The sequence below is a fragment of the Phacochoerus africanus genome, chromosome 8, assembly GCF_016906955.1.
Source record: "Phacochoerus africanus isolate WHEZ1 chromosome 8, ROS_Pafr_v1, whole genome shotgun sequence".
NCBI classification, from domain to species: domain Eukaryota; kingdom Metazoa; phylum Chordata; class Mammalia; order Artiodactyla; family Suidae; genus Phacochoerus; species Phacochoerus africanus.
Window position 1 is genome coordinate 157193387 of NC_062551.1, and position 26552 is coordinate 157219938.

The window sequence follows — 26552 nt, forward strand, 5'->3', positions numbered from 1 at the left end:
CCCCCAGCATGGGAACCTCCATATGCCGCAGGTATGGCCCTAAAAAGACAAAAAAAAAGTGAAATAAGACATAAAAGGACACATATTGATGATTCTTCTTGTATGAAAACTAATGAATAGTCAAATTCACAGTGACAGTAGAATGGTGGTCACAGGGGCTGCAGGGACAAGGAAAGGGGAGTTATTGTTTTATGGGAACAGTTTCAGCTTGGGAAGGAAGACGAAAAACTTCTGAAGATGGATGGGAAGGATGGCTGCAAAAGAGTGTGAAATCACTTAATGCCACTGAGCTGTACGCTTAAAAAAACAAAAAAAAAATTTTAAAAAGCCACAGCTGCAGCATCTGGAAGTTCCTGGGCTAAATGTCCAATCAGAGCTAGAGCTGTCAGCCTACACCACAGCCACAGCAATGCAGGATCCTTAACCCACTGAGCAAGGCCAGGGATTGAACCCACATCCTCACGGACACTAGTTGGAGTCCTTTCCATTGCACCACAGTGGGAACTTCCTAAAATGGTTATTTTTATGTTGTCTTTATTTTTACCACAAATACAAGCACACACAAAAAACTAAATAGAGAGAGTGTACCTTAAAGCCCAGGGTTTGAATCCCGGATCTGTCACTGATGAAGTGCACAGCCTTGGGAAAGTTTACTTAAACCTGTGCCTCAGTTTCCTCTGCTAAAGTCGAGGATGGACTCGTATTTGCATCATAGGATCACTGGGAGGATTAAATGGATCACTATGTGGAAAGGCCTTAGCACATGCCTGAAGGTGCTAAGTGCTCAATACGAGTTGGCTATTATCATTGGCGAGGCTCCCCTTCTGGGTCCGACCCCGCCAACTTTCTCCCAGCACCCCCTCCAGTACCCCCCAGGCATTCACTCAGCCTAGGGGTCACTTCCTCTAGGAAGGCCTCCCTGATGCTCCCCCCACCAGCACATCTAAGGCTTCTGTTCTCCCAGCACAGCCTGAATTGCCCCTATCATAGCCCAAGTCACTCTCTGGGACCCCGTGTTATAATTGGGGTGTCCTCCCTCTCCCCTGCCATACCAAGAATTTCTTGAGGGCAGGGCAAAGTCAACTTCATACTGGTATGTCCCATCTGGTACCTGGCACAGAGGTGCCCAGCAAAGATTGGTGGCTGCCTGGGGGCATGGGGGTGTCTGAGAAGAGTGGAAGAGGGAGGAGAGAGGGAGACCGCTGAGGTCTTTGTACTCAAGAGAAATCATGCTCCGGAAAGAGAAACTGTGAAGTACTTATTGTCCAGGAGGAATGACCAGCAACGAGAAATGAAGCCTATGCTCAGAGCAAGGCTTGGGGGACCCCTGCCCCATGCCTGCTGCTGGGTGGGTACCTCCACGAAGAAGGCGGTGGCTGTGATCTTGTGCTTCTCGTCGCCACGCTCCAGGAGCGGAATGAGCAGGTAGAGGATGCGGCAGAGCTCCTGGCAGGAGTAGTGCACCATGGCCCTGGGGTGGGGCAGGCAGATCCCTCAGCTCTCTGGCCCCAGGGGGACCTGCTGAGTGGGGGTCTGGCCCTGACACTCAAAAACTCGGGGCAAGGAGTTCCCATGGTGGTGCAGCAGAAATGAATCCAACTAGTATCCAGGAGGATGCAGGTTTGATCCCTGGCCTCGCTCAGTGGGCTCAGGATCCCGTGTTGCTGTGCCTGTGGCATAGGCCAGCAGCTACAGTTCTGATTCGACCCCGAATCTGAGAACCTCCATATGCTGTGGGTGTGGCCCTAAAAAGATAAAAAAGAAAAAATATAGTCTGGATTCAAATTCTGGCCCTACCACTAGCTGTGTGACTTTGGGCAAGTCACCTAACTTCTCTGGGCCTCAGCTTCCTCATGGGTAATGCTGGGACAATAACAGTGCTATTGCTATTTCTTTGGTCATGGTGAGGGTTAAATGGAATAGGTCACATGCATAGGCTCTTTGCATGGTGCCTGGAGTATAGTCAGTGCTCAATAAATGCTGTATATCCTGACACCCCCAGGGAGAGCACCATTCTGGACACTTAGGGCACAGGGCTAAGATGCAGGAAGGAGTCACATCAGTGAAATCAAGGTCCTTGCCCCCACAGCTGGCCGCTGCTGATCCTGAGGGAGTCTGTGTGTATCTGGGGGAAAGAGCCCTGATCTGGGTCAGCAGGTCATTTTCCAGCCCTGCCACTTCCTGGCTGTGTGACCTTTAGTACCTAATTGTCCCTTTCTAAACCTTGGCATCCACCTCTGCAAAATTTGCCTTAATAATTCCTGCCCCATCCATCACAATAATGATCATAAAAGCTAACCTGAGTTGAGCTCTTATCCTTTGCTAGGGGTTGTTCAAACTACTTTAATCCTCACCCCAAATCTTGGAGGTAAATCCTGTTATTATTTCCATATGACTGACGGAAAACTGAGACAACAGAGAGGGTGAGGAATTTGCCCTGGGTCACACAGCTGGGAAGCGGTGAGCTGGGATTCAGGCGCAGGCAGCCCTGCTCCAAGCAACACTGTAAACTGCCGGGCTAGACCATCACTTCTCTATTAGCGTGGGAACTAAATTCAGAATGCAGTGACAAAAGTCCCTTCTAAATAACCTAAATGCAGTGCCAGGTCCTGCAGTGCCAGGTCCTGTTATAACCACAGACTGGAGAGTGTGTGCCATCTTTCAGGTTGGTCTTGCCCAGAGAGAGATGCAAACCCAAGTCTGTCTGAAGATGCTGAGGTCCCTCCCCTCCCTCCAACCCATGCCCCAGGGGTCCCCAGCCTCACCTGGCCAGCAGGGACACTCCACGGTGGTGGTTCTCCGCCTGCCCCATGAGCTCCCAGCCGCCCTGGTCCTCCAGAAAGGTCGCCTCATATGAGCAGCCCATCTTCAGCAGCAGGGTTTTCACCACTTTGACCACCCAGCTGCCAAGACAAGGGGGCTCAGAACTCATGTCACCCGGCCCCAACAGGCCAGACCTGTCTCCACTTGAGCCCCTCCCACCATCAGCTCCATCTGGCCAGACAAGCTTCTCTCTGTACCCTCAGCATGTGGTATTGGGCTGTGATGCAATCCTATCTGGTCCTTATAACACACCCATGGGGTAGGACTCACTTACTCTATTTCATAGGCAAGGGAACCGACCGGCCAAGAGGTTCGGTTGGTTTACCCAAAGAACAAAGCACTATTCTGGGGCCAAGACTCAAACCCAGGGTGTACTGACTTCAAGCCAGCTCCACAACAGCTTGCCCTCTGCCCTTCAAAATGCACGTTACTTTTCTCTTTCTTTTCTTTCTTTTTTTTTTCTTTTTTTTGTCTTTTTGCCTTTTCTAGGGCTGCTCCCACAGCATATAGAAGTTCCAAGGCTAGGGGTCTAATCGAAGCTGCAGCCACAGGCCTATGCCAGAGCCACAGCAATGCAGGATCCGAGTCACGTCTGCGACCTACACCACAGCTCACAGCAATGCCAGATCCTTAACCCACTGAGCAAGGCCAGGGATCAAACTTGCAACCTCATGGTTCCTAGTTGGATTTGATAACCACTGTGCCACGACGGGAACTCCTCAAAATGCATGTTTCTGAGCATAAAACACAATAGAGGCCAAAAAGGAAAAGACTAAGAAGCTCAACTACAAAAAAAATTTTAAATTTCTCAATAGCAAAAGACCATAAAATAGTTGCAGGTTAAGTGACAAACTGGAATACAAAGGACAAAGAGTTAATGTCCTTAATATGTAAAGAGCTCTTATAAATTAAGAAGAAAAATATCCAACAGTGCTATATAAAACTAGACAGAGAACAAGAACAGGTGGTTCACAGAAGAGGAAACATAAACGTCCTTTAAACCTCAACCTCATTCTTTTTTTTTTTTAATCTTTTTGCCTTTTTCTGGGGCTGCTCCTGCAGCATATGGAGGTTCCCAGGCTAGGGCTCTAATTGGAGCTGTAGCCACCAGCCTATGCCAGAGCCACAACAACTCGGGATCCAAGCTGCGTCTGCAACCTACACCTCAGCTCACGGAAATGCCGGATCCTTAACCCACTGAGCGAGGCCAGGGATTGAACCCACAACCTCATGGTTCCTAGTCGGATTCATTAACCACTGAGCCATGACGGGCACTCCCTCTCAACCTCATTCTTAATAAAAGAAATGAAAATAAAATTTACAACAAAATACCATTTTTTTCAACTTTTGGATTGGTGAAGATGAGAATTTTTATACCACACTGTGTTGGCAAAGCTTGTGGGGGTGGTGGGGAGGAACAGTGTAGTATACTACTGGCATCAGTGCCCGCCATGGGAAGTAATTTGACAAATTGGGTGCTTTAGAAAACACTTCATTTTCCCTTTACTCACTGGTCAAGAACTTATTCCACCAAATAGTCCTGTTGCACCACATGATTTAAATACAGAAACCTTTTGATGCACCCATTCTACTTTCAGGAATTCATCCTACATATACAATCCCATGTAAGCATAAGATATATGAGCAACCTCACTCCCTGTAGCATTGTCTGTAATTGCAAAATGCTGTGAAGCACCTAAGTTTAGAGATTCCTGGTTAAATAAATGACAGATATTAGAATTCTTCACAGAGTTCCCATGATGGCTCAGTGGTTAACAAACCTGACTAGTATCCATGAGGACGCAGGTTCAATCCCTGGCCTCATTCAGTGGGTTAGAGATCCGGCATTGCCGTGAGCTGTGGTGTAGGTCACAGAAGCAGCTCAGATCCAGTGTTGCTGTGGCTGTGGTGTAGACTGGTTGCCGCAGCTCTGATTTGACCTCTAGCCTGGGAACCTCCAGAGGCCACAGGTGCGGCCCTAAAAAGACAAAACAACAACAACAACGAAACCAAGAAGAAGGATTCTTTGCAGAGGAATATTATGCAGCTGTTAAAAATAATGAGGTGGGGAGATGGGATTAAGATGGCGGAATTGAAGGACTGGAGCTCAACCTCTCTCCTAAAAGAAACAAAATTTACAACTAAATGCTGAGCAATCTTCAACCAAATGGACCAGAAACCTTAAAAAAGATATCCTACTCCAGAAGACAAAGAGGAGGCCACATCAAGTGGTAGGAGGGGTTCGATATAAGCAACCCCATACCTCCCGGGTGGGAAGTCCCACAGACTGGAAAGTAACTGGTTCACAGAGACTCCCCTACAGGAGTGAGAGTTCTGAGCCCCACATCAAACTCACCTATGGGGATCTGGCACCGGGAGCAAGAGGCCCCGGAGCATCTGGCATTGAAGTCCAGTGGGGCTTGTGCACAGGAGTTCCACGGGACTGGGGGAAAAGGAGACCCCATTCTTAAGAGGCGCACACAGACTTTCACATGCACTGGGTCCCAGGGCAAAGTCTCCATAGGAATCTGAGTCAAACCTGACTGCAGTTCTTGGAGGACCTCCTGGGAAAACAGGGGTGAATGTGGCTTGTTGTGGGGAAAGGACATTGGAAGCAAAGCTCTTGGGAATATTCAGCAGTGTGCCTTTCTCTGGAGGTGGCCACTTTGGGAAAATCTGGCCCCACCCATCAGCCCTGAGAAGCCCCTGGCCAAACAACAATCCAGGTGGGACCACAGCCCCACCCTTCAGTAAAGAGGCTGCCTAAAGACCCCTCAGGCACACAGCTGCCTCTAATCCCATCCAGAGACTAAGCCCCACCCACCAGAGGGATTAGAATCGGCTCCACCTACCAGGGGGCAGGCATCAGCCCCTCCCATCAGGAAGCCTACAGCAAGCCCCCATACTGACTTCAGCCACAGGGGGGCAGACACCAGAAGTAAGAGAGGCTCCAACTCTATTATCTGTAAAAAGGACACCACACCAAAAACCTGTAAAAATGAAAAGACAGAGAACTATAACTCAGATGAGGGAGAAAGGAAAAAACCCCAGAAAATCAGCTAAGCGAGGAGAAGATTCTTAGCCTCCAGGAAAAAGACTTCAGACTGATGATGCTGAAGATGATGCAAGACATTGGAAATAAACTGGAGGCAAAGATGGATAACTTACAGGAAACACGGACCAAAGAGATACAAGATATAAAACTTAAATAAAAATAATGAGGTGGAGTTCCTGCCGTAGCGCAGTGGAAACGAATCCAACTAGGAACCATGAGGTTGCAGGTTCGACCCCTGGCCTCGCTCAGTGGGTTGAGGATCCGGTGTTGCCATGAGCTGTGGTGTAGGTCACAGATGCGGCTCAGATCTGGTGTTGCTGTGACTGCGGTGTAGGCCGGGAGCTATAGCTCTGATTCGACCCCTAGCCTGGGAACCTCCATATGCCATGGGTGCGGCCCTAAAAAGACAATAATAATAATAATAATAATGAGGTAACTCTATTTGTAGTGATTTCAGAGATATGGTATATAATAAAAGCAAAACCTGTAACTGTGTAAGGTTAACTACCATCAGTATAAAAATAGAGGATGAAAATATGCGGGTTTATCTCTGCATCCACCCTCTCTGGAAGGGCAAGAAAGAACCGGATTCTTAGGGTAGATAACTGGGGCAAAGAGACCAACACAGACTCCCTTTTAACATCTTTTGAGTTTTACCCATGTGCCTATATTACCCATTCCGATTAATAAAAATCAAATGGTTGGGCCTTGGATACAAATCGAATGCAAATAATATCCCTAGGGAAGGAGGAGGAAAATCAAACAGTGAGCCCCTTGGGAGAGGCTCATTCTTTCCTGCCACCCAGCACGAAGCAGAAGACACACACAAATAGTTGTTGAGCGTGTTACTGGCGCTCTCTGATGAAAGTGCACTTGTGTTTTCTCCTCTAGTCCCAAAGCCAATTTCTACTGATCGAGTGCCCTGAAGACCTTGGCAGGGCCCTTGCTGGTGGCCCGCCCCCTGCCGGGGACAGCGGGGAGCCTACCGTACAGGCACAAAGCCGGAGGGCTGAGCATCCTTCTTAGGGTCCTTGTGGGAAGCCACTTGGCCGGGCAGGTTGAGGCCGATGTGGTAATGGACCTGAATGAGCAGGGCCAGGAGCAGCTGCGGGTAGATGCGCCTCACTCGGCCCATGCAGCTGTTGACGGACAGGAGCTCACACAAGCCGCTGGCTGCCTGGGGACAGAGGGGTGGCTGGTGGGACGTCCCGGCCTGCTGAGCCCACACTCCTGGCAGGGCCTGGACTACTTCTCTAGGAGGTTCGACCTGGATCTTTGCTCTTCTCTGACCCGCCTTGGGCAAGCCCAGATTCCCCATCACCACCACCACTGTCTCCCCACTCCTGGTTCCCTGGACAATCACGGCAGCACTTTGACATTGACACACCCCGGAAGAGTCATGGCAGAGGGAGCTCTTCCCGCATTTGTGAATAGAGTCTGGCAAGGAGATCAGCTCAGAGGGGGAAGAGACTGGCCCAAGATCATCCAGCTTCCGGGGGGGGCAGAGTTAGGACTTGAACCCAGCATTTCAGACACAGCCTGGAGTGAGCACTGCCTCCTGGTTCAGAACACAGAGTACAGGTGGTGAAGGGCCCTGGGGGCCATCAAACTTGGCTGCCTCACTGCCTCGCCATGTGGCCAGCAGCCCAAAGAAACAAGCCCCAGCTGGAGCAGGAGCCAGGGAGGACCGGTCCTGGACTCGGCCACCCCGCGTCCATCTGCGCTGCACCCTGTGCCTTCCAGACCGTGGCCCCACACCAGCCCCCTGGTGTCCTGGAGACTTGAAGCACTTTGGGTTTGTTGGCATTTGGTCCATGCTGTTTCCCGGGACCCCATCTGCACTCACCCTGCCCCTTCTCTACCTGCCAGCTCTGCTCTGGCTCTGGACCCACTCCTCACACTCTGCCCACCAGGGCCTGTCTAACTGGTGGGAGGACAATGCAAGCGGTAGGGAAGCTGACCAGCTGGGGTCCCAAGACCTGATGGCTCATTCTGGCTCCACCACTCCCTGCCCCTCTCTGGCCTCACACTCATCCTCTGTAAAATAGGTTACTTGTCCTAGTCCCGTCAGCTTCAGAGGTGTGGTGGAGAATAATGAGAGGGAAGGGGACAGTGCTTTATTAAAAAAAATGGTTAAGATTTGTGCCACTGAGAATCTGTGCAGCTAGCCAAAGGAAAAATATTTTTTTAAAGCTATTTCCATGGCACGTGGAAGCTCCCGGGCTGGGGATTGAACCTGCACCACACAGCAGCGACCCAAGCTGCTGCAGTGACAACACCAGGTCCTTAACCCGGTGCACCACAAGAGAACTCCAAGGGACAAGCATTTAATTGTGAAATTAAAGAACCAATGGCACGTTCCCATTGGTTAGTGCTATCATGCGGCTAGAAGAGAACAAAAAAATGGTATTTGTACTTTACAGCTTAGGAAGCCCTTTCACGTATGCTGTCTTAGCATTCTCAACAGGTAAAATGGACAGATTTTACAGATCTGAATACCAAGCCTGGGGCAGGGCGAGTGCTTGACCTGGTTATATAATGAGGCAGTGGCCAAGCCTAGACAAGCCTCTTAGAGGCAAAGCCTTTACATTTTTCAGTAACCCAAAGCCAATGACTGTATCCAAAGAACACAATTCGTGGTGTAGAGAAAGTCTCTAGTGATGGACCATAGGGCTCTGCTCGTGGCTCTATCTTGTTCAAATGGTTTCTCAACACCGTAAGATAAAAATTAGTCCAGGCTGCCGGAGTTCCCGTCGTGGCTCAGTGGTTAACAAATCCAACTAGGAACCATGAGGTTGCGGGTTCGATCCCTGGTCTTGCTCATTAGGTTAAGGATCTGGCATTGCCATGAGCTGTGGTGTAGGTCACAGACACATCTTGGATCTGGCGTTGCTGTGGCTGTGGGGTAGGCTGGCGGCTACAGCTCCAATCAGATCCCTAGCCTGGGAATCTCCATATGCCACAGGTGTGGCCCCAGAAAAGGCAAAAAGACCAAAAAAAGAAAAAAGAAAATTAGTCCAGGCTGTACCTATGCTCAAACTATGCTTGTTGAACACACCAGCACACACTGATTGGAGGAGGAGTACACGAATGTCCAGACGTAGGAAAGAATAGGTCCTGGTACCTTAGCCATAGAGCTCAGTGCTGGGGGAGAGAGGGACACGCAGGATTTGGGGTCAGGAGATCGGGGTTTGAGTTCTGGCACCACCACTCCCTAGCTGTGTGACCTTGGATGAGTCATGTCAGTATCTTCCTCTGTAAAGGATCATATCACCTGCTCTTCACCTACCATGTCTTCATTCATTTGCTTCCCTCCACCGGACTGTCTTGCTCTTTGCTGAATCTGCAGAGCTTATAAGTATGCCTGGCACAGAGTAGGAGCTCACTATTTGTTGAGTAAATAAATCAATCCAGCAAAAACGATTTTGAGCATCTACTGTGTGCCAGGGATATGTCAGACTTTGGGCATATCGGGCTCAGACACTGAAGTCATGCATCTCACAGATTAATCAAATGACCCCCCACATACACACTATTGTCAAATCACAATGTATCCCAAGATAAAGTATATGAAGCAAAGTATAATCTGCACAGGGATAAATAGACGTTAACTACTTCTAGATAATATGCGGGCCAAGGGATGAGTAGAAGTTGACTTGGTGGAGAGCAGTTTAGGCAGAGGAAACGGCGTGTGCAAAGGCCCTGTGGCAGAAGCTAGCACAGTGTATAGGAAGATCTGACAAGGAACAACGAGGATGTAGCCATGCAAGCAACAGGACCATGGAGAGTAGTGAGGCTGGTAAAGGGTGCAGAGCCTTGCAGCACCAGTAGGAGCACAATGTCACTTTCAGTATCAGTGGGAAGCCATTGAGAGGGTTGAGAGAACAGATGTGCGTTTCTCGAGGATTTTTTTTTTTTTTTTTTAAGCTGTGGTACGAGTCCGAGGAGCTGGAATGGAAGCAAAGAGATGGGTGGAGGTATTACCCAGCCGGCTGGGACTAGGGTGGCAGTGACAGAAGCAGAGAGAAATCTCTCTCCCACCCAGTCCCCTTCCTGCAGTCAGAGCCCTTTCCCCCTGTGTTCCCAGGGCTAACCTCTGAGACGCGGAGCAGAAGACCTTAAACATTTTACATTGCTAAATGAATGAATGAATTATCTTGTTTAATTTTCATTACTGCCATATGAAGTGGATATTATTATTATTATTATTATTATTATTATTATTATTCATCTTTTCTAGGGCCGCACCCATAGCATATGGAGGTTCCCAGGCTAGGGGTCCAATCGGAGCTGTAGCTGCCACCCTATGCCAGAGCCACAGCAACACAGGATCTGAGCCACATCTGCGACCTATACCACCGCTCACAGCAACGCCACATCCTTAACCCACTGAGCAAGGTCAGGGATCGAACCCACAACCTCATGGTTCCTAGTCAGGTTTGTTAACCATTGCACCATGACGGGAATTCCAAGGTGGATATTATTATTTCTTTCTCTCTCTCTCTTTTATTTTCTTTTTTGCTTTTTAGGGCCGCACCTGCCGCTTATGGAGGTTCCCAGGCTAGAGGTCAAGTTGGAGCCGTAGCCACCGGCCTATACCACAGCCACAGCAATGTGGGATCCAAGCCACGTCTGCGACCCACACCATAGTTCACGGCAACGCCGGATCCTTAACCCACTGAGCAAGGCCAGGGATTGAATCCACAACCTCATGGTTCCTAGTTGGATTCATTTCCACTGCACCACAACAGGAACTCCGGATATTATTATTTCATTTACAGATGCAGAGACTGAGCCTCAGAGAGGTAAAGTGACTTGCTCAGGTTACAAAATAGTAACAAAGCACAGTCAGTTCCCAGATTAAGATCTATGAGTTCCAGGTCATTCTGTGTCCACTACTCTAGGCTGCTGCTTTCACCGCTAGTACTAGTACCATTGTCACACGAGCAAGAGCCCAGGGACAGAGACTTGCTCAAGGCCACGCAGCTAGTTCCTGGCAGAGCGAGGCACTGGAAAATGGGTGCACGGAGCTCAGCGGGAAAGGAGGAGGGAGGCAGGCAGGATGGGGGAGTGATGGGCAGGTGGGTGGGTCCTCACCGCCAGGGGCACGATGGAGGCCCGGCCCTTCTTGGTGACGGGTTTCTCCTTCAGGCTGGTCAGGAGCAGATCCAAGAGATCTTGGACGTCACAGCTGGGCTTGCGCAGTATCAGCTGCCTCCACATCTCTGCTCCATTGCTGAGGGGTCAGGGGCGGGGATGGTTAACAGGGACCAGGGCGGGGGCGGGGGGGGGGGGCACCCTGCCTCCCAACTGAGGAGGAAGAAAGGAAGGTGCTTTTGAAAAGGCATCCATGGGTGTGCCAGCAGATTTCTGAAACGGTTCAGAAAACCCTCCCTAAGAGACGAGGGGCTAAGAATGATCAAAAACCCTGTTTCTCAGGGACTATGCCAGGTGCTTTGCAGACAATTTATTACTTCAGCAAACATTGAGCATCTGCTGTCGGCCAGGGGACTTGCAAGACATTCAAGGTCACCGAATTCTTACCATGCCCCTCAAGGTAGGTCATTATTCTCATTCTACAGATGCAGAGTTAAGGCTCAGAGAGGTAAAGTCACCAGTCCAAGACCACACAGCTAATAAGCTGCAGAGTCCTGAAGGGACCAGATCTGATGACTCCGAAGCCCATGTCTGTGCCTCTTATGCCAAGGAGCCCTTTGAGGCCTGGATCTGTCCCATAATGTTAAGGAGCACTCACTACTGTCCCTTACAAGGCAGCATGCCAGGCAAGGGAGAGCGTCTGGAGAGCAGGCACCAGCCTGTAGGCACTTCTCTGGGGAAAGATGAAAACACGACAGGCCAACACACTAAACGGTTAACAAGATGCTTTCGCCCTTCACTTGAGATTTGAAACTTCCATTAACTTTCCAGCTCTGTTCCCCTGGAAACCTGATAAAGATAGTATGTCAACTATGTTGCTAGGCAACATTGCTTATGGTAAAAATGACCCAATTGGTAAATTGCATCTGGGCCGGGAGGAACTCTAAATTAACTGTAAGAACCATGGGGAAGGCTGTAGCTTTGAGCTTCTCAGGGTGCAGGGACTCTTGTGACTGAGCTTGTCCCTGTGGGGGACCCTGGAAAGAAAGTCTGTAGAGTCAATGCAAGAGACACTAGTTGTGGAGTTCCCGTCGTGGCTCAGTGGTTAATGAATCCGACTAGGAACCATGAGGTTGTGGGTTCTATTCCTGGCCTTGCTCAGTGGGTTAAGGATCCGGCGTTGCTGTGAGCTGTGGTATAGGTCACAGATGCGGCTCAGATCCCAAGTTGCTATGGCTGTGGTGTAGGCCAGCAGCTACAGCTCCAATTAGACCCCTAGCCTGGGAACCTCCATATACCCGGGAGCAGCCCTAGAAAAGGCAAAAAGACAAAAAAAAAAAAAAGAGAGAGAGACACTAGTGCTCCAAGTCACCAAAGCCAGGGCAGCTCCCAGGGCCAAGACTAGGGTGCAGAAAGTGAGGTGTCCACAACATTTAAGGAAGTCCTCGCTCTCAGACTCAGGCAAGCACAGGCGTGGCCTCCTTAAATTTTGTCCCAGCTCTGTCTGGTCTGCTGCATGGGCTGCTGCAAGGACACTGTCCTGGCCTATATTCTGCATAAATGAGGTCAGGTGTAGCCCTGGAAGTCTTGAGTCTGAATGTTTAGTGACTTCAAGAAGAAAACCCCCTGGTGGGCGGGAAAGCCAGAAAGGGTTAAATTCCTCCAGCGGGGAGACAGGGGCGCGTCACCCCAGCGCTCACCATCCCGGCTGCTCTCCTGGATAGAAACACACCCCACTTCCACGGTTCTGCTGATTCCTTTCCGTTCCCTCTCACCAACCACCTTAAGATGTAGATCACATACTTCTGCCTTGTTTTTTTCACTCTAAGGTATGGGAGCCTTTCCCGGGCTGGGAGGCTGGACGGGTGTCTTGGGCCTGGGAGCTCATTATCATCTGCTCTCAGTCCCCTCTGCCCATCTGACCAGAGCTCCCTGAAGGCTGACAGCGTGGAGTGTGCTCCTGCACAGCTAGCCCCCAGGTCCGGAAAGGCTCTGAGCCTGGCTGGATGTGTTACTTGTCACAACCACCTACTGAGGGTGAGCATGCAGGAAGTATTTCCTTCTTTTGCATATAGGGGGAAATTGAAGCCCAGAGAGGACAAGCAGGCTACCCAAGATCACACAGCAGCTGGAGGAAATCAGGACCAACATTCGGTGTTCCTTTCTATGGCATCATTGAAGAGCTCTGGGCCTGGGGTTGGTCAGATCTGATTTTAGGTCCTTATTTTGTTGCTTGCTCAGTAGATGCCTAGGGCTGGAAACGTCCCCTGAGCCTCAGTTTTCTCATCTGTAGAATGGGGTTGCTATACCAGTGAAAGAATGTATAAATGTGCAGCACAGACACCTGGCCATGCTCGGGAAGGGTCTCATGTTTGTCATAAGCACCACAGTTCATGGAAGAGGGACCACCTGGGAGGGTGGCGGGCTCCTCTGGGTTCAGAAGGAGGGATTCCCAGCCCAGGAGTGAGGCTGCTTCAACCATCGGAGCTGTAGTGGCTGGAAGCCCCCCTCCCTGGTACCTGTCCAGCGGGAGGGGGCACATGAGCAGGGCCACGACGACCTCGGTCATGAAGGAGCTGGCCAGGAGAGAGATGGGCAGCAGGGCCACCTCACGGGCCCGTGGCTCCTGGATGTGGCTCAGATACGCATAGATGCCCTGCATGATTTCTGGGATCTAGGACACAGCCAGGGCCGCCGGGAGCAGGCAGAGGGCCAAAGGGAGAAGCCAAGAGAGGTGCGGGGGAGTGGGGAGACGGGGGCAGGAAGGAAGGGGTTGACGGGGAGGGGAAGAGAAAGGGGCAGAGAGGATATCCAGGAGAGAAATGGGGAGACAGGCAGCAGAGCGCCTGCCCCTCCCCTGGGAGCGAGATGTCTTCACTGCCCTCCCCCTCCCCCACCCAGACCAGACAGCTGTGCTTGAGTTAGAGTCAGGTGAGTGAGTTCTTTCTCACCGGCACGCTGGGAGCACCTAGAACTCAGCGACCACCAGCCCTGCCCAGCAGGCCCTGTGGGGTCTCCCTGGCCAGCCCCTGCCCCCGGAGGACCTTACCACCTCCAGCGCCCTGTGGCGGTACCACTCCAGCACCGAGGTGAGCGTGATCTCCGATGCCAGCTGCATCATCTCCCCCGAGTCCTTCCCCCGAGCCTCTGAGCCGCCTTTCAGCCCTTCCAGGGCTGCTAGCAGCAGGTCCTTTACCTGCTGGGGTCCCAGGAAGTCTCCATATTCCTGAAACAAAGACACAGAAATCCTGACACACAGGGCAGACAGCAGCGCCTAAGCAGACACCAACATCTCCAGATGCATGCAGAGGTCAGCAGGGGACCACAAACTCCGTTAATTAGTGGATAGTGAACACTTTCGGGAGGAGCAAAGAAAGAAGAGGTGACATAGCCCCTGCCCCCAGAGCTGGGTGGCACAGCCACCTGCTGTGGCACACACCAGAGGGGTTGGGAACCCACAGGATGGGCCTGTGTAGTTGGGGAAGACTCCCTCTAAAGGGGCACTTGAGCCTGGAAGGATGGAAGCCGGGGAGGAGGCACTGGGGCAGGTTGGCGCTGCCCCTCCCCCTTGTCCCTGTCCCCCAGGAAGGCCCCGGGCTGGTGGGCGGCAGGCGGTCACCGCGATCACACGCAGAATGTTCTGGCATGGGCTGACGGGGTTGTAGGGCCCCAGGAAACGCTTGTTGCTCTCATACAGCTCCTTCTTATTGGTCTCTTCCTTATCTCTGGCTCCTGTAAGAAAGGAACTTCTTCAGAGAGGCCTGCCCACCTAGTCCTTTAACTTTTTGTTAAACATAGAAGTTGGATGTGCATGATATCATAAGTAACCAGCTTGATACATTTTTTTGTGTGTCTTTTTTTTTTTTTTCTTTTTTAGGGCCACTTCCCGCGGCATATGGAGGTTCCCAGGCAAGGGGTCTAATCAGAGCTGTAGCCGCCGGCCTATGCCACAGCCACAGCAACAGCAACGTGGGATCCGAGCCACATCTGCGATCTACACCACAGCTCATGGCAATGCCGGATCGTTAACCCACCGAGCAAGGCCAGGGATCGAACCCGCCACCTCATGGTTTCTAGTCAGGTTCGTTAACCACTGCGCCATGGCAGGAACTCCCAGCTTGATAAATTTTCACAGTGAGCATGTCCCTGTAGCAGGCATCCATGTCAAGAAACAGAACATGGGCGTTACCATCGTGGGCAGCGGAAACGAATCCAACCAGGAACCATGAGGTTGCGGGTTAAATCCTTGGTCTGGCTCAGTGGGTTAAAGAATCCAGCATTGCCATGAGCTGTGGTGTAGGTCGGAGACATGGCTGGGATCTGGCATGGCTGTGGCTGTGGCTGTGGTATAGGATGGAGGCTACAGCTCTGATTCCACCCCTAGCCTGGGAACCTCCATATGCCATGGATGCAGCCCTAAAAGGCAAAAAAAGAAAGAAAGAGAGAGAGAGAGAAAGAAAGAGAAAGAGAGAGAGAGAGAGAGAGAGAGAGAGAGAGAGAGAGAGAGAGAGAGAGAGAGAGAGAGAGAGAGAGAAAGAGAGAAAGAGGAGAAGAGAGAAAGAGAGAAAGAGAGAAGAAGAAGAAAGAAAGAACGAAAGAAAGAAAGAAAGAAAGAAAGAAAGAAAGAAAGAAAGAAAGAAAGAAAGAAAGAAAGAAAGAAGGAAGGAAAGAAAAACACGATCAGCATCCCAGAAGGCCCCCCTGTGCCCACATTCCAGTCCACTATCTTCCTCCCCCACCCCAGGTGACAACCATTCTGCCTTCTAAACCCACAGATTAGAGCTCCTTGCTGTTGGACTTTATACAAATGGACTCATACTGTACATTATCCTTGGGGTCTGGCTTTCACACAGCATTGCAAGGGGAGATTCATCTCCACTGCTTCAATTTGCATAGGTTCATCCATTCTCAGTGCTGTATAATTTTGCATGATATGAATAAACTACAATGTATTTACCTGTGCTACTTCAGATGGACAGTTGGGTTATTTCTAGCTATTATGCTCAGTGCTGATAAGAGTGTTCTAGGATGTCTGGTCCATGCCTTTTGGTGAATGTAGGTACACATTTGCAGGCACATAGCTAGGACTTGTGTCCACGTCTCATCAGGGCATTGTCCGATCTATTTCTGCCATTTGGGGGCAGGGGACAGCAGTGTATGGGAATACCTCTTTTAGGTTTTTTTTTGTTTTGTTTTGTTTTGGTCTTTTTAGGGCTGCACCTGCAGCATATGGAGGGTCCCAGGCTAAGGGTCAAATCAGAGCTGTAGCTGCTGGCCTATACCACAGCCACAGCAGCACAGGATCCGACACATGTCTGTGACCTACGCCACAGCTCACGGCAATGCTGGATCCTTAACCCACTGAGCAAGGCCAGGGATTGAACCGAAGTATTCATGGATGCTAGTCGCATTCGTTAACCACTGAGCCATGACGGGAACTGCGGCAAAACCGCTTTTAAACTGCCCTTACCCCTGGCATTCCCGTTTCCCCTTTCCTGCTTTTTTCTTTTTTCTTTAACACGAATCATCATCTGACTTAGTGTATGTTTTATTTATTTTGTTTACTGTCTCCTGACAACAAGAAGATAAAATCAACAGGCAGATAATTTCATTAACCTTTTTTTCTTCTGTATCCCCAATACCTAGCATAATACTTGGCACATGGGGGCTCCTTATTTTCTGTTAAAGATAACACATTTCAGGCTCATTTCCTGAGCCTTATTGTGGCCTGGCTTGGGTCCTACCTGGATCCACCAGGCTATGCAAGACACAGTCATAAGAAAGGGCCAATGAGGCTAAATGACAGGGACTAAGCCTGCAGGTTCTTTGTAAAGGGAAATGCTTGAGACCTGGAATCAGGCAGACCTGGGTTCGAATCTTAGTTTTGCTGCTTCCTACAATCAGGGGGCCTGGACAAAACACCTCGCTCCTTGAGACTCTAACAGTGTCCTGCTGTGGTGCAGCAGAAACAAATCCGGCTAGGAGCCATGAGGTGGCAGGTTCGATCCCTGGCCTTGCTCCCTGGCTTAAGGATCCAGCATTGCCATGAGCTGTGGTGTAGGTCACAGATGTGGCTGAGATCTGGTGTTGCTGTGGCTCTGGCGTAGGCCGGCAGCAACAGCTCCGATTAGACCCCTAGCCTGGCACCCTCCATATGCTGCAGGTGCAGCCCTAAAAACACAAAAGACAAAAGGGGGGCTCGGGGTGGGGGGGAACAGGGTGGGTTTGTCGTAGGGTCACTAGATAAAATACAGGATACCCAGTTAAATTTGAATTTCAGATAAACATTTTTTTTTTTGCAGAATCCAAAGTTGTGTCTCAAATATACCAAAATGTATTTATTGTTTATCTGAAATTCAGACTCACCTGGGTGTCCTATATTTTTATTTGCTAAATCTGGCAATACTGCTTTGGTGCATCCTCCTCTTGTCCCTAAGACTGATCATTAACATGGCCTTTATCCATCACCCAGGGGGTCTGAGTGATTCCTGGGCAGCAGAGGAAATCTCCTAAGGGCTGAATCTTTGTCCCACAAGCTAGAGAAGAGGAAGAGCAGGGACACTGGACATATCCCCAAAGGCTGAAACCAATAAGATAATCCTTGTAGGGAGGGGGGAAAAGGAAAGTCTATCTGGCAAGTGCCTACAATGTGTGAAATGAGCTGGTCACACACACACACACACACACACACACACACACGCATATTTTTATATAGATATAAAATGTCATTTAATCTTGCCAAAAGCTTCGGAGTTATATCCTACTGTACCCTTCTTACAGATGAGGAAATCTAGGCTGGATAAGAAAAGTATTTGGCTGAGGTCACACAGCTAGGAAGGGCTGGAGTTAAAATAGTGTGCCAGGGTCCCTTGGTTTGGAGCAGAGTTGGGACTCTTGAGAAAGCAGGCAAGTAGGAGTTGACCCTGCATGCTTCCAGGTGCAATGCCAACTGGGTATCTGTGTCAGCCCAGACCATATCACTAGCACTCTACAGCTGACTCCTGAGATGTTCTCCCACCTACAGGTTTTAGCCCCTCCAGGTTCTAAGCGAATACCTGTTCTTTGTTTATTCATCCAATAAATATTCACTGCGCACCTACCGTGTGCCAGGCCCAGGGCTAGATCTTGGGAATACAGTGGTGAACAAGACACAGCCTCAAATGGAGTGATAGACTAGTGGAGAAGACAGACCAAAAAAAATAGGACAATGGGGCTATCGTGCCTGCATGTACATGGTGACAGGGGACTAGGAAAATGAGTGTGACAAATTAAACTCGGAAGGATGAGGAGAGGTATCCTTCTATCTGCTTAATAGAAGCATTGCTTAAGTCAAAGCAGGACTGTTTGCTGTCTCTGTGTCTTGGCTCTGTGCGATTAAGTCTTCACACTGATTTCCACAGACCCCATCAGACCCCGTGCTGTCTTTTCCATCTCCCGCCAGTGCCTTGTCGCTAAGGCTCCGTTTGATTCCCAGGCTGAGTACCTGCTCAGAAGCCTCCTTTTAGAGGCCCTCCGAAGGGCTTACGTTTCTGAAGCTCCAAGATGGTGTAAAGGATGGTGATGCCGTCCAGAGCCTCCCGGCCAATCTCCTCATCAGGATCCCCGATGCGAAGGATGAGCCTCCCCAGCAGAAGCCCCAGCGCCGGGAACCCCGAGGACATCTGTTCGTGTCATAATCTTAGGGATTGAGACTTATAGGTTCAATGATGCTATACAGTAAAGAGTGAACAGTGCTACATGGTCTGGCCCCTGATAGCTGAGGATAAGGAGGACCACAGAGAATCTCTGGACAGAGGCACAGGCTCCCTCAGAGCTTGAAAGATTCTCCCGAGGAGGGTTTCCCCACCTCCCAGGGCCACTCACAAAGAAAGGCAGGGTCAGAAGCGTGTGGTTCAACACAGAGACATTGATTTTCACAGCCCGTGCTCTCTCATGGGCCTTCCCGGAGTTCATCCAGGGCCCCAGAGGCTGTGGGGAAAAGGGCAAGACTCAGAGCCACAAGCTGGGTGCCAGCCTCCACTGCCTGGATGGGCAAACCAGGCTTCACCACTCATCAAGAAACTTCCAGGAAGGGCATACAGGCAACCCGCCACAGCCCTCTTCCTCTTCTTGGAGCAGGAAAACATGAGGTCCAGGAGCTGAGGACTGGAGGACCAGAGGGAGGACAGAGGTCAATGAGGAGAGAGATGGAAGGTGGAGGGTCTTGAGGATGGGAGAGAGAGAGGGAGGGAGATGGGGACAAGAATTTAGAAAGCAAGGAATCAGGGTGGGGGTGGCGGGGAAAGGGAGTTCCTGTTGTGGGGCAGTGGAAAGGAATCCGACTAGGAACCATGAGGTTGCGGGTTCGGTCCCTGGCCTCGTTCAGTGGGTTAAGGATCCGGCGTTGCCGTGAGTTGTAGTGTAGGTCACAGATGTGGCTCAGATCCTTCACTGCTGTGGCTGTGGTGTAGGCTGGCAGCTGTAGCTCCAAGTCAACCCCTAACCTGGGAACTTCCATATGCAGCAGGTGCGGCCCTAAAAAGCAAAAAAAAAAAAAAAAAAAAAAAGAAGAAGAAGAAGAAGAAGAAGAAGAAAGAAAGGATATGGGGGCAGCTATAGCAGGAGTATGGGGGATTAAGGAGAAAGTGAAGGGGCAGGAGTTCGGGACGGGGCCTGTGAAAGGGGCAGAGAAGCAGAAACCTTGTACAAGATGACATCCTGAAGTCAAATCACTCTTTCTGGGTCCAGCCCCGCTCCCCCAGTTCTCTGGAGTCGATTCTCCATTCCACTCTGCCCTTCCTCCCCTCCCTGTCCCCACACCTCCAAGATGCTCTTCAGCCCAGCAGGAGTGGGATCCTCAACAAAGAGGGCGTTGAGCAGTGTCTGCAGGGCATCCAAGGTCTGATGGTAAAGTGTCTGTGGACAGGAGGAGGACCAAGCCACTAGGGGGTCTCTGGAGTAGACCCCAGACCCTGGCAACCCCTGCTGTGGGTCTGGGGAGGAAGAGGTACTCAGACCCAGGAGAACTGCTTTCTGATCTTACCTCTGAGACGAACCTCGATTTGCGATATTGGACAAATTACTTCCTCTCCATGGGTGATAATTTTCTCATCAAACAATTGCTTATCCCTATGCTTCTTCACTTTCAAAGGGAGGAAGCAGAGGTCCAGCCTTTACTGAGAATCTGCCATGGGCCTGGTGAGTGCCTTGTGATTTGCACAACCATATCACTTGGCCCTCAAAGTTTTCCTCATTGTACAAATGAGGAGGCATGAGTGTGTCCAAGGCCACCCAACAAGGAAGTTTGAATTTGTGAGGCGCAAATGAGAAGATGGGTAGGATAACGCTCTAGAACTGTGAGCCTTTTATTACTGAACCCAAGAGGTGCTCTGATCCTTTTTTAAACTGCTGGTCCTAGACCCAAAGAGATCTTCTAAGTTGCTCCTTCCAGGAGCCATCTCTCTCCTTTTCAGTTTCCTCCTTCTTCATTCACACCCCAGTTTAGATTGTCTTAGGACGGTGCAAGCATTACACAGACACGAGGCTGAGCAGTGTACGTGAGACCCTCTCTCCCCTGCCTCCCCTCTTTGCACCGGCTCCCCACATCTACCTTCCAGGTTGTCACTGTCCAGGCTCCCGGAGTCTGCGCACACCAGGCTTACTCCACCACCACCAACCAAGCCTCATGAGCCACCTCCTCCTTCCGGTCCAACTGCAGCCCATCCCTGGGCAGCACTGACCTCTGCTGGCCTGGTCTGGTACTACAAGGTGGCTCTCCACCCTCTTGGCACCCAGCAGGGATTCCCCGCCTCTCCTTGGGGACTTCTTTCAAGGATACCACTTGGAGTTTGACTTGGACCCACCACCTTGGACCCAGGGCCCTCAGGCTGTAGTTGGTCTGGTCCCCATTGCTCTCTCACCTTGTCCCCTGGGCTCCAGCCATACTGCCTCCTCGTCATCCTTGCAAGTCACCATGTTCTCTGCACTAAGGCTGTTCCTTCTGTGCACAGATTGTTCCTTCTGCCACCCCCTTCAGCTAGTTAGCTCTTCTGTAAACTCTCACCTCCAGCACCATGATCCCTTGCCCCCAGCAAGGGTCAGGGCCTCCCATTCCAGGCTCTTTATAGTACTTCTTGCTTACAACATTTGCCACTGTGGTAATTTTGCACTTATTTGTACAATATTTTGATAATGTCATTTCCCCCCTGCCCTCAGTCCTCCTATATCTCACCCCTGTGATTCTGGATTAGGCACTTAGTTAATACTTACTGAATGCAAGGATGCATGCACGTGCCTCTCCCAGAGCTGAAATCCCTCTCCCCTACCCTGCTCTGCTGACCCTATCCCATACAAAAGGTCACTTCTGATCACTCCTCCTGGGACAATCCTGCCAGAGTTTGAAGAGCCCATGGGAGCCCCTTGAGGTTCTATTTCCAAGACTTAGTGCCAACTCTCCCAGTCCTCAAGCTTTTTCCTCCTAAGCCTGCCACCTCCTGAGGCTGTGCCAACATCTGCCCACATCCTTCTCATAGGGCGGAGCCCAAAATGGGCAGTGCTTCAGATGAGGGATCCTTTATGCTGCAGAGTCATTCACTCACCAAATATTTCCCGAGTGTCTCAGGTCGGGAAAGGGGGAAGTGAATTGCCCGAGCTGCTTGAGTAGGAGGGTGAAGAGCCAAATTCACCTCCTAGGGAGTTCCCATTGTGGCTCAGTGGGTTAAGAACCCGACTAGTATCCAGAAGGATGCGGGTTCGATCCCTGGCCTCTCTCAGTGGGTTCAAGATCCCGCGTTGCCATGAGCCGTGATGTAGGTCACAGACATGGCTGGGATCTGGCATTGCTATGGCTCTGGTGTAGGCTGGTAGCTGTAGCTCCAATTTGACCCCTAGCCTAGGAACTTCCATAAGCAGGGAGTGTGGACCAAAAAAGCAATAAATAAATAAAATAAATAAATAAAATAAGAAAGAAAGAAAGAAAGAAAGAAAAATCTACCTCCTAGAACACCCTTCCTATCCCTGCTGGGAGTCCAGGAATGTGTCTCGCTCTGAGGACACTCGACAGCCCCAGGGTCCCGCCAGGGAGGACCCCGCCTCACCTGTATGGCCTCAGCCTTCGCCTCGTCCTTCTCCTGCATGGCCTGCACAGAGGGCAGGGAGAAGACACTCTTCACGCACGTGTTCACCAGCTCCGACCGCTCCCGCAGGCCCAGGACCGGCTGGGAAAGACTGGGGAAGAGACAGAAGGCAAGGGCATGAACGGAGGCAGGGGCGGGGGCCTGGGGCTGGGGCTGGAGGCGAAGGACGCAGGGCTGGGATGAGGGCTGAGGTTCAGATCCACAGAAGGCAGGGGCTGGGCGAGGGGAAAGGAAAAGGCGAGGGAGTGGGCGGGGGGGGCACGGAGACAGGCTCCAGAAGAGACAGGCGGAGCCCCTGGGTGGAGGGAGGGGGGGCCGTGGTCACCTCAGCTGGGTCAGGGTCTCCATGGCCTGCTGGCGGATGGAGCTCGAGAGGGAGTCCAGAGGCTCCTCCTGGATCTGCCTCTGGACAGGGAACCACAGAGTGAGGGGGCAGGCCGCTGCAGACCACCAAGGCCAAGGCCACCCCTCCTCACAAGGAGCGGGCAGAGGCAGCCCCTCAGCCTGGGCCTCCACTCCCTGCCCCGGCCCTCCCATTGGGGGAAGCAGCCAACTGCTCAAACCCTGCCCAGAGCCCTAGATCAAGGCCACAGAGACACACTAAGCCCTGACCCACGGCACCCCCACAGGCAGGGCTCAGCAAGAACTGTTTCCGCAGCCTCGTGGTGGGGAAGTGTGTCTAAGCCACGGACTGGCCCAGAGCAAAAAACACCATGCACAGACCGTGAAAGGCATCCAGCTGAATTCCCTGAAAATGTACTTGTAATTACTTCAAATTTTGATCTAGCACTACACCCAGTAGGCGCTCCATTAATGTTCATTCAATGAAAGTATCAAAGGCAAGGGTTTGTCTGTTTGTTTGTTTTCCTGCTATTTATAGCTAAATATAATTCTGGAAACTTCAGTGGTTATCCCAGCCCAAACATTCTGGTGGATAACTGAGAAGCGATGGCATTTAGCAAAGTGAAAAGGAAACACTCAGCCATTCTCCACCAGGAGGAATCTGGGGGGAAATGTTGTATAAAATAATAAGGGCTGCTTGCAGGTGCCTAAGGATTTACAGTGACCGAATCTTTGGTGGCATCCTCCCAACAAGCCAGTGACACAGGTGGTGTCACAGTCATTTGCCAGAGAATGAGCGAGGCTCAGAGAAAAGGAGCGACTGGGGGGCGCTCCATCAGGGTAGGTGGGCGGCCGTTAGAGGTGGAGCTGACCCAAGCCCGAGGGTCCCGCCTCGGCGACTGTCCTCTCCCCACTTCAACCCGCACCCCGCCCCCACCCCACCCCACCCACCCCCGCCTCCTCTGTGGGTGGGCTCAGGACTCCCGCCCCCTCCCCACCCAATGCCACAGACCCGCACGCCGCTCCCGCACCATCATCTTCTTGATCGTCGTCTTCTTCCCTTCTTCCCCATCCAGCACATCCTGGTTCCTCCGGAGGCTGATGACATTCTTGGGGGCAGCAGAAGGTAAAGCCACAGGGTGAGAGCCACACTGAACCTGGTCCTGAACGGCCCATGACCCGCGGGCAAGCCGGCATGCTCCTCCCCAGCAGCCAGGCCCCCAGCATCAGCTCAGGAGAAGCAAGGGACTCCGGGGGAGCTGGGGGTGGGTGAAGATTTGAGGTGATGGTGGCGGCAGCAGAGAGGTTGGGGACAGTCCCTGTAAGGCGGTATTTGGGGGAGGACCAGAAGCACACGCTCCTCTCCAGTCCGGTGAGGGAAAAAAGGCAGGAACTGATGGGACAGCAAGGGTCCCGACCTTTCAGGCTGAAACCCCACCGTGAGGAATGCCTCCTAGGAATCCCACACAAGCCTGAATGAGGCATTCTGCGTCCAGTCAATCTTTTACCTCTCATTCCCTCCAGGCAGAAGAAGAAGAAAACATGAAATAGATAAGACGTAGAGGAAAAAAAAATAAATAAATAGGTCAAATTAAAATTTTTAAAAAGGAGTTCCCTTGTGATGCAGTGGGTTAAGGATCTGACGTTGTCATTGCAGCAGCTCGGGGTGCTGCTGTGGCATGGACTCCATCTCTGGCCCAGGAACTTCTACATGCCATAGGCATGGCCTATGGCGTGTGTGTGTGTGTGTGTGTGTGTGTGTGTGTGTGTGTGAGAAAGCGAAACAAGTGAGTCTGGTGGACAGTGTGATGGGTTAAAGATGCTACAAGTTCTTTCCCACTCCTCCTGTTAAGAGAACAGATGCCCTCGACTCTGGGCTCATTCCAACACTTGTTTGGACTAATCGAAGGATGTGGAAGTGGTGCTGTGCTAGACCCTGGCCCAATCCTGAAGGGAACTAGCAGCTTTTTCCTGCTGGAATCCAGCCACCATGCTGCTAGAAAGCCTAGACCAGACCACAAAATGAATGAGGACACCATGTGAGATTCCCTAGAAGATCAGGGTAATCACGGATGGTTCAGCCCCTCCGAGTGAGCTCGGTCTACACCAGGCAGAGCCGAAGAACTACCCCACGGGGCCCAGGCACATTTTAGAATCAGGAGACATTGGGTCCCTCCCATCCTTACTCCCCCAGCAGCCAATGGACATTTTAAACCATTAGGTTTGGGCGTGGCTTGTTAAATAGTCATTGATAAACTGCAAAACTGATGGTAGAGGGAGAGCTAATTTAGACTGAAAGTCAGGGAAGGCCCCTTAGAGGAGGTGACACTTGGGCTGAGACCTGAATGACAAGAGGTAGCCATACCAAAAAACTAGGGGGCAGGTCTGCCTGTCTACCTCGGACGAAATGTCAGTTCACTGTTGTATCTCTGGGGCCTGAAACAGTGCCTGACACACAATGGGGACACCATACAATTTGTTGGAGGATGGCAGTAATAAGCCTTTTGGGTGACAAGTACCATGCCCAGTGTTGTGCATACTTTATCTAACACAGGCCTCCCTCCAACCTTACTATGCCCATTTTATGGATGAGAACAACCTTCCTGACAGGAGGAATGACAAGTGCAAAGGCCCTGGGGCAGGAATGAGTGTGGCATGTGTGAGATAAGAGAAAGGCCTGTGTGGCAAGTGCAAGGTGGACAGCTAGAAGAATGGCAGGGCATGAGGACAGAAGCTCTCCGAATGCAAGACCTGTTCTTGGCCCTGTGACCTCCCCCCACCTCCACTCCCCCCCCCCCCCCCCCCGTGTTACCCTACGGACTGGAACTTGCTTTACAGCAGCCTGAGGGCAGGTCCTCCTTCCTGCATGGCCTGGCCTGGGTGGACCCTCTGCCTCTAGACTCTGTCCACCAACCAGGCGGACCCACCACACTCCGTGTGTCACATGCACATCCACTAGCCGGTCCGGTGGCCCTCACCAAGTCCTGTAGATGCTGGCTTTCTCTGGCCTCCCAAGGCCTGCTGTGTGGCCAAGATCTGGGTTGGGGCCTGTGTCCTGAAAAAGGTCCTTTCTAGCTTTTCTTCCCCTTTTTGAGACCCTCTCCCAATCCATTCAGTTGTTTAAAAAAACTTGAGGCCCTCTGATCTAGGCACTGCTCTGGATGCTGGGAATACAGCCAGGAAGGACACAGGCAAAAACCCCTGATGTGTGGAGGATGCATCCCCGTGCAAGAGACTAAGGAGCAATAAGGTAACTCTAAGGAACTAGTAAAGCCGACGGCACCTCGCATGGTGATGAGTACCGAGGGAAGAAGAGCGGGGCAGAGAAACGAGGAATACTGGGGCTGCAGACGGGGTGGAGGGTGGGGGGAGAGGGCATCCCAGGAAAGTCAGGTGGGGGTTGGCAGGAAGCATACCAGAGCCACTTTGCTGCCATCTGCTCTCTGCTCTGGCACCTTCACCAGGCACGAGTCTACTTCTTCGAAGGTGCCTGCACAGCATGGTTCCATTGAGGAGAGAGGAGGGAAGGCACAAACATGGAGAAACACGGTCCTCTCTCCCTTCCCCCACTGCCCCCCTCCAATCCGTCCTCCTCCAGTAGCCAAGCTGAGCTCCCATCCCTAACACACCTTCATGGGCACCCTACTCCACTGAGCATAAAGCCAGCATCCTTGTTAGTGCCTTTAAGGTGCTTCCCGCCTGTCTCCCCTGCCCACCTCCCCAGCCTTGCCTCCCCCTCCTTCCCCCTCGCTCACCATGCTCCCACCACTCTGGTCTCCATACAGGCCCAGCAAGCTTCCCCCTCAGGGCCCTTGCACAAGTGGTTACCTCCACCTGGGCCCCTCCACCGCCATATCCCCGTGTCCAGGTAGAGCCCCATCCTTCAGGGCTCTGCTTGCCTGCTGCTCCTCAGAGAGGCCTCCCCTGACCTTCAAGCTAATGGAGGGCCCACTGTGATTCTCTCAGGTGTCATCCTATTCTCTTCTTCCAGTTGTTATCACAATTTATAGCTAATCTCTTCTTTGTTAGAGTAGACATGCACTATTTTGGCAGCCCCAGATCTGCTTATCTTTCTTCTGGTGAAAAAGCCCCTGTCTTCCCTGTGGGATACTCATTCCATG

General features: G+C 51.4%; 1 protein-coding gene across 1 annotated transcript in view; it reads right to left on the reverse strand.

The window, feature by feature from the left end:
* The window catches only part of MROH7 (maestro heat like repeat family member 7), a 58618-nt gene that overhangs the window by 18089 nt on the left and 13977 nt on the right, over positions 1-26552 (reverse strand). Inside the window, exons 2-15 of the mRNA XM_047788998.1 lie at positions 25848-25921; positions 23463-23540; positions 22415-22494; positions 22051-22180; positions 19775-19870; positions 18839-18943; positions 18501-18636; positions 14595-14707; positions 14025-14201; positions 13495-13649; positions 10976-11114; positions 6865-7055; positions 2766-2903; positions 1357-1471 (exon numbers count right to left, since the gene is read on the reverse strand). Coding sequence (XP_047644954.1) covers positions 1357-1471; positions 2766-2903; positions 6865-7055; positions 10976-11114; positions 13495-13649; positions 14025-14201; positions 14595-14707; positions 18501-18636; positions 18839-18943; positions 19775-19870; positions 22051-22180; positions 22415-22494; positions 23463-23540; positions 25848-25921 — 1727 coding nt within the window. The remainder of the gene's footprint in view (positions 1-1356; positions 1472-2765; positions 2904-6864; positions 7056-10975; positions 11115-13494; positions 13650-14024; positions 14202-14594; positions 14708-18500; positions 18637-18838; positions 18944-19774; positions 19871-22050; positions 22181-22414; positions 22495-23462; positions 23541-25847; positions 25922-26552) is intronic.